Consider the following 13,360-nt stretch of genomic DNA (forward strand, 5'->3'; position numbering starts at 1 on the left):
AAACTGCAGTTGTGTGGACCCCGGCCCACACTGAAAGGCCAACCTTTGAGGCACTAGGTAATGCAATGGCTGATGCAGCAGCAACGGAGGTGGTTAAGCAAAGTGAAAAGATTTTGTATAATACTAGACAGACACAGGAAGGGCCACTTACGAATGTAGATAAGATTGAAATGTGGCAGCCAGAGGGACAGGAAAGTGAAAAATGGTTGAAGAGAGGATGTATGAAATTGGGAAGTGAATGGTTTAATGTAGAAGAAGGATTACCTTGTATGCCAATGAGCCAGGCGATTAAGGTATTGGCTGAGTGGCATGCAACCATGCATTGGAATAAGGAAACAATGAGGCAACAATTTGAGCAAAGATTTTGGACTTTAAAAATTGATAACTTGATTCAACAGGTTGTGCAGAATTGCATGGTATGCAATATTAACATACCTAAACGAGGTCCTAACGGGACGCATTTTAATAACAGTGTTTTGAAAGAAATGGAAACGATTATGGGTTTAACACACAGAAAAGTATCAGTGTATCGCCCCACCTCCAATGGTTTGGTGGAACGCTACAATGGTATTTTAAAAACTAAATTGAGAGTATTACTGAAGGCTTTAAACAAGGAAACAGCAGGTAAACCATATACCTGGCTTGATTTGTTACCATTAGCTTTGATGGTTATAAGGGCCCAACCTAATGGGCGTACTAAATTGACCCCATTCCAAATTCAGACAGGACGTCATTTCTTCCCGATGCAGACAGCAAGTACTGATAGCACAACTCAGTACTGGCAAAAGCTACAACCTATGTTGAACCTGACAAGTGATATGATCCGAACAAATGTAGCATCACAAGCAGGGACTACTAATGATGTTTGTGCTTTTAAAGTAGGTGATCTAGTACTGCGAAAGAACTTTACACATAAAACATGGAAGGATCCTGTGTATGTAGGGCCTTTTGCTATCACGGCCCTTACTCAGACCGCTGCCTGTCTGGAAGGTCATACTTCTTGGATACATTTATCAGATATTCGACGAACTAATAATATTGAAATGGACAAAGAATAAACAAACATCATGTCCCTAAACATGATGGTATTGGACTATTGTTGTTTGTTAATGGACAATGAACACATATGATAATAGACTTGTTGCAGCGGCCAAGATGTTGAATTTGACTGATTGTATCATATGTGCCCACTGACTGACATCATCCTTGTCCTTGCCAGCTATGATATATGGGACTACAATGATAAAATCATGTCTGTTATCCCAATAATACCTGTGTAAGGGACTTCATTGGACAAATGAGACTATTTATAAGCAAGCCTTGCTTATGGACAAGTACCCACAGACATCATGTTGGTGTCTGATTAATAGTATGACAACTGAACACATTCCCCTGATAAAGTGCACTTACACGCAAAATGTTGTAACAACTGATTCAATGAATGTTATGCTTTTAATTTGTGTAATTTTTAATGCCACATCAGCTAATGAAAAGTAAGAATGAATGACAGTGCACTTCCCTTTAATGAAGCTCACTGTCCTATAAATTATATACCTCAAGAGATATAAATTTTGTACCCTAGTACAATTGAATCTGTTTAATGCTGTGTAACATGTGTATTAGCATGTTTGCAAAGATGTGCCAGGATGTTTTTAAAATAACAATGATAACTGAAATTCAGAATAAATAGAACTTTAATATGTCAGCCAAAAATATTGAAAAAGCGTGCAGAAACTGAATGCCACAAACAAGGGGGGAGGAGATTTAGAAAGGAGGTAAGAAAACAGACTGGAGCTGAAACAGATGTGTTGAGGCCTGGAATATCAGTCCTCAAAGGGAGGATGTTGAATAAAAGCATAAAAAAGTTGAATAAAAGCATTAAAAAATTGGAGTGGAATGCTTCAAAAAAACATGCAGAGCTAGCTGTTTCAACACTAAAATCTCCTGGGACATGATGGGGCCCACATTAGCCAAAGGCACGGCTCCAGAAAGTCTGGCAAGAAAGGGGGGCCGATAAGGGAAAACAGATGTAGCATGTTCTGCCCATGATTAACAGCTTTGTGGTATTCAGAGACTTGCACAGGAATGTTGTATGAGAGAATTGGTCAGATGCCAAAGAAGGACGGTATAAAAACAGAGTGAAACAAAGAGGTATTAAGCATTTCGATTTACCTTGAGCATTCTAATTTCTTTGTCTGTCTATAGCATGCTGATTTCTTTGCTTTACATTGCTTTGTTTTAATCATTCATTCTGGCTTGTATATCGCTTATCAAGAAATGCTTCCTGCACTAGCCCATTGAGTTATGCAGAAAAATTGTAAATACACTGTTTATATTAAATATTAAATATCGTCTAGCCTTCTCTACAAAAGTGGCGGCATCCTTTTCTTCAGGAGGAAGCCACCAGCTTGGATACATCCTAGGTGTCGAGCGTGGTTTGGAATGACAAGGATGGAGAAATTTAGGACTACCTGTTAATTTCCTTTCCTTGAGTCATGCTAGACCAGACTAGAGCCTACCTGGTTGGAAGACTGCAACCTGCCTATGGGTTTATGTGTATTGTTTCCTGCAGAGACTATTTGATCAAGTTAGTGATACTCTTTTTATCTGGTCAGTTGCTCCACAGGCTTGGTGGACTGGTTCATTGGATGGATCGAATAGAATTTACATGTTTGTGAGCAAAATAGTTGGTGTAAATGGTTTAGATTGTGCTTTGGTACAGGAATAGAGGGAGGGTAAAGCCCACGTGGAATGCTATATACAGTGAGGTCAACAAACTAGTTGTTCTGTCCATCTACTGCAAGGGGCCCATAAACTGAGAAGTAGCACTTGTTTGGTAGGACTTAAGGAAAAAAACATTAACAGGTGAACCTAACTAAGATGAGACACCCTCTGGGGTCAGGGAAATAATACCTACTGTGTCTGAATGTAACTCCCCTTGAATCTATCAGTGAAAATGGGTGAGATAAATCTAAAATTCCATGAATGCATGGGGGGTGGGGGGAGGAAGGAAACTGCTCCTGTGCAAACAACTTACACATTCAAAATTGCACAAAACACTGTCAAAACTACGATGGGGAAATTTTAGCTGAGATGTGTGCTGTGTAGGACAATGTAACAAATACTACCTCATGCTGCATGGAAAAAGAAAGACTGATCTGGTCCCTTGCAACGATAGCAGCTGGGAAGGCACACGCATGTGCAGTGAGCCGCTTCTAGATAGGACATTGAGGAGTGTTTCCCACACCAGGCCTCATGAAATGGTGTCACCCATCAGTAAGAATATTCATCCTGCTTGGTTTTTTTTTTTTTTTTTTTTTTTAGAGAATATGAAAAGAGCCTTAATAAATCAGTTTCTAAAAGAGATTTCAGAGGGGATCCCTCCCACTCGAACTTCACTGGGGACAACATTGGGTGTGAGGTGGAGGAGAAGCAAAAGAGGTCTCAGCCCCTGGCTTCTAAGTTTTCAACTGATTCTTAGATATAATTACTACTACTATTTAACATTTCTAGAGCGCTACTAGGGTTACGCAGCGCTATACAGTTTAACAAAAAAGGGCAGTCCCTGCTCAAAGGAGCTTACAATCTAAAGGATGAAATGCCAAGTTGGGGCAGTCTAGATTTCCTGAATAGAGGTATGGTGGGTAGGTGCCGAAGAAGACATTGAAGAGGTGGGCTTTGAGCAAGGCTTTGAAGATGGGCAGGGAGGGGGCCTGGCATATGGGCTCAGGGAGTTTATTCGAGGCATGGGGTGAGGCAAGGCAGAAAGGGCAGAGCCTGGAGTTGGTGGTGGTGGAGAATGTAAGGGGAGATGAGGGTAGAGAGGTAAGGAGGGGCTGCAGATTGAGTGCATTTGTAGGTTAATAGGAGAAGCTTTGTCAGGAATAGATTTGTCAGGGATAGATAGGCCCAAAAGAAGTGAACAAAGAAATGGTGAGATTGTATGTATCAAAAGATAGATAAATAAGCACATATAATCTGAATGGGGCAGTGCATGCTATCACTGACCAGAAAAAATACATTTAAAAAAAACAAAAAAAAAAACCTTAGTATATACTTATGAATGACAGCAAAATCAAGCAGCAAGCAGGTGAAACTTGGCATATACCAGCCATACATTAAATGTGGAGTGGAAGAAAGGAGAAGAATAAAGCCAATGCTTTTGAATCATTTACTCCAAATATGGGCTGTGGTTGAGACATTCTCAGAAAGTACAACCTAGAAGGAGTTTTTTTTCTACAGAAAAGGTCATAAAGCTAAGCATATGGAAAATGAATGCTGGCTTAAATGTATTGAAAGAAAAGGATCCAAACACATTTTTAAAGGTGAGGAGGAACGGAGTTGCCCTGTATCAATGTGTGGATGGGCAGTTGTTTTACCTAAAAGAGATGACACCAGGGGAGCCACAGAAATCCGCTGCTCCTGGATACAGCAGTGGCATAGTATTCTCAGAATGAAGGTGACTTCTGACATTATCCCTCCATTACATAGTAACATAGTAGATGACGGCATAAAAAGACCTGCACGGTCCATCCAGTCTGCCCAACAAGATAAACTCATATGTGCTACTTTTTGTGTATACCTTACCTTGATTTGTACCTGTCCTTTTCAGGGCACAGACCGTGTAAGTCTGCCCAGCACTATCCCCGCCTCCCAACCACCAGTCCCGCCTCTCACCACCGGTTCTGGTACAGACTGTATAAGTCTGCCCAGCACTATTCCCGCCTCCCAACCACCAGTCCCGCCTCCCACCACCAGCTCTGCCACCCAATCTCGGCTAAGCTTCTGAGGATCCATTCCTTCTGAACAGGATTCCTTTATGTTTATCCTACGCATGTTTGAATTCCGTTACCGTTTTCATTTCCACCATCTCCCGCGGGAGGGCATTCCAAGCATCCACTACTCTCTCCATTGTGGTGACACGGTGGCTATCCCCAGTATGTACTAGTTCTCAGATGCTCATTTTCAGCCACCTTGAATCTCGAGCTCTAATAACCCTTTTAAAATGAAACCCCACTTTTTTTAGGCTGCAATTACAAACAAGGATTGGGGGGGGGGGGGGGGGGGGAAGCCCCAACACGAAAACAATTTGTCCAGAGTAACAGGGAAGGTACAGTGAAGTACTTTTGAGACCAATGCAGTACACGGTTTTCAAAATAACTTTTTTTTTTCAATCGAGTTTATTAAATATTGCTCTTGTGAGACTCGTCAGGATTCAAAGCAATCATATTAAAATACAGCTTCATTATAAAGTCTGTCACAGTTCCAAAAAAAATACTATTACACAAAAACATAAGAAAACACTTAAATAAACCAGTTTGGCATTTTCATAATCTTTGCAGTATAAAACAGAATATTAAATTTCACTTTCAAGCTGATACAGAAATCTATACCCTAGTTTGCAATGTGTTCTAGTAAAACACACTATACAAGAGAACTATACAAAATTAGGGTTTAAACAATTATTTCATGAAAGAAGTGCATCCCTGAATGTATTTCCCAGTCATTCTCATTAGCGCTTTAAAAAATAGTTTTATCTGACATAGAAATGTCCATGGCATTTTCACCTCCTTCCTCTGGAGGTTTATAATTCACATTGATAAAAGAACAGCTTATGCACGGCCACCAGGGGGAAGTGTAAGATTAGCCATTAAATCACGCACAGCTGCAAATATCGTGCATTCACCTGCAACAGAAAAAGACAGACTTACTTCTAATCAAATCAAATGGCCAACACTGATTTAAAGGAGAGAGAGCATATCTATATAAATAAAATCCCCCCTCAAACGTTCTGAAGCTCACTCCCTGACAGTGAAGCACTGAACTCCTGTACTGTTTGTAGGCTAGGCTATCACCCTCACTCATAGACCCGCCCTCAGCCACGCCCCATCTGCACATAAAAAGCAACCTCAACGTTCTAAGGCTCACTTTGTGGCTTCAGGGTTCGTAAGTTCGAAGCTCTGTAACCACTTTTAGTAACCAACTATCTGTGCCCCGCCCTCACGTCACAACGTTATGACGTCGAGGGCGGGTCATAATGAACACAAGCTCTTTCCACTCCCCAACGCAGCCGTCATTCTCATACAGTACCTACGCGTTGGCCCCCCCCCTCCAAAATCCAACCCCCCCCCCCGTCTTACTCTCACACATGCCCCTGCACGTCACCCCCCCCCCCCTCCAAAAACGACAAACCACTCCCATCTGTCTCTCAGCCATCCCTCCACCCGCACGGCACTCCCCTCCCCGACATAGGCCCCGCTCATCCCCCTACGTGCACGGTCGCCCCCTCTCCACAATCGCTAGCCCCCATCTGCTACCCTCCCTTCCTCTTACCGGGGTCCCGGCGCAAGAACTGAGGGGCAAGGTAGCTCGCAAATTCTGCTACCTTCCGTTGTCTTCGCTATGAGCTCTGTGCCCCGACTCTCTGGTCCCGCCCAACAGGAAATGAGGGCGGGACCAGTCAGGGCACACAGCTCATAGTGAACAAAACGGAAGGCAGCAGAATCTCCGAACTACCTTGCCCTTCAGTTCTGCTGCTGCGCCTGGGACCCCGGTAAGAGGAGGGGAGGGTAGTAGAGAGGGGGTTGCTGATTTTGGAGGGGGGGGGGGCCGCCGTGCACGTCCGTGGGATGGGCGGGGCCTATGCCGGCCATCGGAGGACCTTGCTAGCGCCCGTTTCATTCCTGCCAGAAACAGGCCTTCATTACTAGTTTGTGAACAAGTGAATGTGTTATTAAAAGAAACCAGTGTCAGCCTTCGGGTTTTTTTTTAAACTGTGGTACTGGACATATGCAGTACAACAGCAATAAGTCCTTCAGCGCAGCAGGCTCCTTACCAAACGAGCTTACCATCTAAGTGCATGCCTGCGGCAAAGGGGGATAAAGTGATTTGCCCAAAGTCACAAGCAATGTCTAGGATCTGAACCCCGATTTTCTTGGATCCCAGTCCACTGCTCTACACACTGGGCTACTCCTACTACCTAATCATGACATTAGGGGGCAATAACGAGTGAAGACACTGAAGGGACAAATAGCTTATTTGACAATCTCAGGAGGGTCCTTCTGTTTGTTAGAATATAAGAATTACAGGGGGAAAAAAAAAAGAGGCAACAAGCAGATCCAACTAAAATGTCCAGTAGCAATGAGAAGGAGAGGTAAACCAGTTAGCTAAAAAAGAAGCACTTTATTCAAACAGTCAGTAACCATTCTTCATGCTGGTAAAATGCAAAGTCCTGCATGTCACCTACTCAATAGCCCGACATTGTTTCAGCAACCACCACCTGCATCAGGGGAAAATTCACAACTATTTATAATCAGGACAAAGGAGAAATTAGATCTTACCTGCTAATTTTCTTTCCTTAGACATTCTCAATGAGTGGTTATTTTGTCCTCCTATTAGTAGATGGGGAGACTGAGAAAATACTGAAGACTAGTCTATATTAACCCCTGTGCAGTCCTGCTCCCTTCAGTATTACTAATGACAAAGTCAGTGGTGTGAACAGAGCAACAGAATTTCACCTGAATGCATAGTCCAAGGGGAAATAAGGAACAACCAGAATAGAAGGAAATCCTGTAGCCTGTCTGTACAAAAATGTGACCTGGAACACGGGCTCACACTAGAACTAGGTTGTTCACTAGTGGCCAGCTAAAGTCTCGGCCTAAGAAAATGTCATGATGTTGCTTGGTTCTGGTTTCGTTTTGGATTTTTTTTTTTTTTAATTGTGTTTCGTTGTTAATTGTCTCTACTTCTTCTGGAGCAAGATTCCACTAGTGTTCAGAATCACACTCCGGGGAGACCAACCACAAAATAATGCAAAAGATTGCCCCATGTAAGCCACATTGAGCCTGCCATGAGTGGGAAAGCGCAGGGTACAAATGTAACAAAAATAAAATAGATACTATTGGAGATTCTACATGGAATGTTGCTACTATTGGAGATTCTACATGGAATGTTGCTATTCCACTAGCAACATTCCATGTAGAAGTCGGCCCTTGCAGATCACCAATGTGGCCGCGCAGGCTTCTGTTTCTGTGAGTCTGACGTCCTGCACGTACGTGTGGACATCAGACTCACAGAAGCAGAAGCCTGCGCGGCCACATTGGTGATCTGCAAGGGCCGACTTCTACATGGAATGTTGCTAGTGGAATAGCAACATTCCATGTAGAATCTCAAATAGTAGCAACAGTGGAGGAGTGGCCTAGTGGTTAGGGTGGTGGACTTTGGTCCTGGGGAACTGAGGAACTGAGTTCGATTCCCACTTCAGGCACAGGCAGCTCCTTGTGACTCTGGGCAAGTCAGTTAACCCTCCATTGCCCCATGGAAGCCGCATTGAGCCTGCCATGAATGGGAAAGCGCGGGGTACAAATATAACAAAAATAACAAATAAATAATTTCCTTTGTGAGTGTGCCAGTACCAGATATGATTGGTCTGCTGGGTTTCCAGGTTTATGGGTTTTAGGCAGCTCGTAATAAACAGAAATAAAACCAAGAAAATAAAATAGTGATGTCTTTTTATTGGACTGATTTGGTTAGCTTTCAAAGGCAATACCACCTTATTCAGATCAGAAATGAATAAATGTTGGCAAAATGTCAATATCTAAGTGAAACAAATCATTCCAATAACAGTCTGACAGGAAGAGGGTGGAGTGAGAAATGGAAGGGTGATCAGAGGGTAACAAAGCAGTATAATTTTATGACAGTTCTGCCTTCAAAAGTTAGTCAACAAATAAGTTAGTCATGGTGTGATTTGCCAGGCTAGCTCTGCAGCTCCTCCGAAGGGAACCTGAGGAAATGGAGCGTAGAACAAAAAAAGAGAATCTATAAACATTTGGTTGCTTCAGTAATCTGATGACTGTAGGCAACGGTAACGGAATTCAAACATGCGTGAGATAAACATAAAGGAATCCTGTTCAGAAGGAAAGGATCCTCAGGAGCTTAACCGAGATTGGATAGCAGAGCCGGTAGTGGGAGGCGGGGCTGGAGGTTGGGAGGCGGGGATAGTGCGGGGCAGACTTATACGGTCTGTGCCAGAGCCAGTGGTGGGAGGCGGGACTGGAGGTTGGGAGGCAGGGATAGTGCTGGGCAGACTTATACGGTCTGTGCCAGAGTCGGTGGTGGGAGACAGGGATAGTGCAGGGCAGACTTATACGGTCTGTGCCAGAGCCAGTGGTGGGAGGCAGGACTGGAGGTTGGGAGGCAGGGATAGCGCTGGGCAGACTTATACGGTCTGTGCCAGAGCCGGTTGTGGGAGGCGGGGATAGTGCTGGGCAGACTTATACGGTCTGTGCCAGAGCCGGTGGTTGGGAGGCGGGGCTGGTGGTTGGAAGCGGGGATAGTGCTGGGCAGACTTATACGGTCTGTGCCCTGAAGAGCATAGGTACAAATCAAAGTAGGGTATACACAAAAAGTAGCACACATGAGTTGTCTAGTTGGGCAGACTGGATGGACCGTGCAGGTCTTTTTCTGCTGTCATCTACTATATGTTACTATATGAATGCAAAATCGGGAGGGTTTGGGAATGGTCTGGAGAGACTAAAGGAAAGAAAATTAGCAGGTAAGATCTCATTTCTCCTTCCTTAGCACCTGCTCCAGACCATTCCCAACAAGTGGGAAGTACCAGAGCAGTACCTAACGAGGGAGAGAAACAGACAAACTGTGAGACAACACCATAGCCCCAAAGTTTGTCTCCCGGTGGAATTAGAAAAGATTCAAAGAAGAGTGACCAAAATGATAAAGGGGATGGAACTCCTCTCATATGAGGAAAGGTTAAAGAGGTTAGGGCTCTTCAGCTTGGAAAAGAGACGGCTGAGGGGAGTTACCCTGAGTAGTGTAGAACAGGTAAAAGTGAATCAATTTTTCACTCTTTCAAAAAGTACAAACACCAGGGGGACACTCAATGAAATTACATGGAAATACTTTTTCACTCAAAAGAATAATTAAGCTCTGGAACTTATTGCCAGAGGATGTGGGGGGAAAAAAAAGGTTTGGACAAGTTCCTGCAGGAAAAGTCCATATTCCTCTATTCAGATGGACATGGGGGAAGCCACTGCTTGCCTTGGAATTAATAGAATGGAATGTTGCTACTATTTGGGTTTCTACCAGGTACTTGTGACCTGGATTGGCTGCTGTTAGAAACATGGACCATTGGTCTGACCCAGTATGGCTATTCTTTTTTTTTAACTTTGAATTTTTATTGAAATAACATCTCAAACATAACAACGAGCCTTTGGCTCCAGCACATGACAATGCAACAATTTAATTTTTATTTTAACATTATGCTTATAACCCTTTTATCCCCCCCCCCCCCCCACCAACCCCTCAACCAGTATGGCTATTCTTATGTTCTTATCGGGTTGCTCTTATCTGTACCAGTTTTAATTCTGCTATATAATTTTTGAGGTGCAGTGACCAGAATGCACAGAATGCTCAAGGTGCGGTCGCACCATGGAGTGATACAAAGGCAATATTCTATTTTTGTTTTATTCTCTAATTCTTTTCTAGTAATTCCCAACATTGTTTGCTTTTTTGGCTGCTGCAGGACACTGAACAGAAGATTTGAAGATACTGTTCATAATGCTGCCTAGATCCTTTCTCAGGGCAGTGACTCCTAATGTGGAACTTAGTTGTGTAGCTATAACTTGAGTTATTCTTTACAATGTGCATCACTTTGCACTTGTCCACATTACATTTCATGTGCCTTTTGGATGGTCCTCACAACCCACGTGTGATTTAACAAATTTGAATACTGATCTTACCCACTGTTCTCGTTTTCCAGATCATGTATGATATGTTAAACATTGGTTCTACTACAGATCCCTGTGGCACTCTGTTATTCACCTTCCTCCTTTGACAGAACTGGTCATTTAACCCTACTCTGCTTTCTATCGTGATTCTTTCATGTATTTCAACAAAAGCTTTCTGAAAATCCATAAGTACGTAAGTAATGCCACACTGGGAAAAGACCAAGGGTCCATCGAGCCCAGCATCCTATCCACAACAGCGGTCAATCCAGGTCAAGGGCACCTGGCAAGCTTCCCAAACGTATAAACATTCTATACGTGTTATTCTTGGAATTGTGGATTTTTCCCAAGTCCATTTAGTAGTGGTTTATGGACTTGTCCTTTAGGAAATCATCTAACCCCCTTTTAAACTCTGCCAAGCTAACCGCCTTCACCACGTTCTCCAGCAACTAATTCCAGAGTTTAATTATGCGTTGGGTGAAGAAACATTTTTCTCCGATTGTTTTAAATTACTACACTGTAGTTTCATCGCATGCCCCCTAGTCCTAGTATTTTTGGAAAGCGTGAACAGATGCTTGACATCCACCTGTTCCACTCCACTCATTATTTATATACCTCTATCATGTCTCCCCTCAGCCGTCTCTTCTCCAAGCTGAAAAGCCCTAGCCTCCTTAGTCTTTCTTCATAGGGAAGTTGTCCCATCCCCGCTATCATTTTAGTCGCCCTTCACTGCACCATTTCCAGTTTCACTATATCTTTCTTGAGATGCGGCGACCAGATACACTACATTAACTGGTTCACCTTCATCCACGTTTATTCATGCCTTTGAAAAATATAGCAGACTGGTGATGCAAGGCTTCCCTTGGTTAAATCTATGTTGATTAAAACAATCTTGATTTTTGAATGCCCAGCTTTAAAATTCTGGTATTTGAAGTCCTGCACTTTGCCTTAGGTACAACAGGGAAACAAGGACTGAACCCAACAAGACCTTCTAAATCAGAACAGACTGATTACGTCTCTGCTGGTGTCAGATCGCAGCTCAGAATGGTTGGGGGTAACTGACAGAATCGCTACAAAGAGATGGATGAGGCAGGCAACCTACAGAACTAATGAATTATGCATTGGTAAAGGTCGTGTTTTTGGGTGTTACCTGGTCGTGGTGAGTTCATCTCTGCAAATCTCTTCAGAATGTTGCTAACCATCATGGGTGCAGCAACTGAGGAGTTTTGCTGCCGAGGAATGTCTGCCTGCTGGGTGGTACCTGAGGCCATGTCATAGATGATGGGGACAATGATGCTAACGGCCTCTTGGGGTACCGACGTCCTCTGAGTGAGCTGAAGCTGTGAAAATAATGAAACAGAAACTACATCAACTAAATTGAACAGATTATACCATTCCCGGGTACGCAAAATGCTCTTTCAACTTATATTCTTAGCACTGAGTTTACAGATTTTTTTTTTCACATCTGTTTTGTCGCCCCAGTCCCCTCATACGCTAGGGTTTTAAGTCCTCTGTACTTGGAGGATACACACCCTTACCAATAATTACAGAGTCCTGCAGGAAGTGCTTAAAACTTCTGTAGCAATTATGTGGCATATTTGCATATTATGTATTTTACTTTATAAAAATAAAGGTGCTTTCTGGTTTGTTTGTTTTTTTGAAGGGGAGGGGATCTCAAGATTAGAATAGTGAGGAGATAACGGTGGGATTGAGGTAGAGAAAAAATGGTAAGATCACAAGGTTAGTGAAGGATATGAATGGGGGAGGGGAGGAACACGAGGTTAGTGAAGGATATGAATGGGGGAGGGGAGGAACACGACTAGGAGTGAGGAGGATCTACCCTTCCCCCCCCCCCCCCCAAGCTGTGTTGCTTAGACTAAGTCCTTAGAAGACAAGAAAATACCTACTGTATCTGTACCTAAGTGTAACTCACCTTGAACTACTGATAAAGGTGGGAACTAAGTCAAAACAATTCCAGTCCCTTCTTTTGATCCCTTCTCTCCTAACACTGCTTGGCGCTAGGATGAAAGTAGCAACATAGGCTGCATTGTCCTCTGCAACAGAGGACAATTCAGGGTGGGAGGAAGAGTAAAGGTTGGTGGGGGTAAGGAGAGGAGAGTTGCACTATTGCTGCACTGTAACTCAACTCCTGGTCTCCCACAGCAATTCCACAGAGAACAGACAATTCTGCAGGAAAGAAAGAACTTTGCAGCCCTCACTCTAGCTGTGAAATACTAGGGGATCTGGTAATGAACCGCAGATCATACTTACAAAAAAGAGCATTTTGGATTTGAGTACCACAGCAGGGGTTCCTGGAGGCGCTATAGGTGGTGCGCTGGGAGGAATGGTCAGACAAAATTGCACATTCCACTTCAACTGCGTTGCTTGATCAGGGAACTGTTGCACCAGGAGAAGAGCAATGGATGCCGTTAGTTTCCCCAAAAGTCTTTGAATAAGAAACTAATCACAATACAGCCTCAGTGGCGTACCAAGGGGGGGGGGGGGGTGGGGGCGGTCCGCCCCGGGTGCACGCCGCGCGCCTCTCGGCTCTTCGTTTTCATGCTCCCTCTGCCCCAGAACAGGTTACTTCCTGTTCCGGGGCAGAGGGAGCATGAAAACGA

The 13,360-nt window shown here is 43.6% G+C and overlaps 1 protein-coding gene across 1 annotated transcript in view; it reads right to left on the reverse strand.

The window, feature by feature from the left end:
- Window positions 1–5,179: 5,179 nt before the first annotated feature.
- LOC115458987 (mediator of RNA polymerase II transcription subunit 14) overlaps window positions 5,180–13,360 on the reverse strand; it is a gene marked incomplete at its 5' end in the record, with an annotated part of 62,529 nt that continues 54,348 nt past the window's right edge. The window contains 3 exon segments of the mRNA XM_030188845.1: window positions 5,180–5,686; window positions 11,890–12,079; window positions 13,011–13,136. Coding sequence (XP_030044705.1) covers window positions 5,613–5,686; window positions 11,890–12,079; window positions 13,011–13,136 — 390 coding nt within the window.

Source organism: Microcaecilia unicolor, unplaced genomic scaffold (genome assembly GCF_901765095.1).
Source record: "Microcaecilia unicolor unplaced genomic scaffold, aMicUni1.1, whole genome shotgun sequence".
NCBI classification, from domain to species: Eukaryota; Metazoa; Chordata; class Amphibia; order Gymnophiona; family Siphonopidae; genus Microcaecilia; species Microcaecilia unicolor.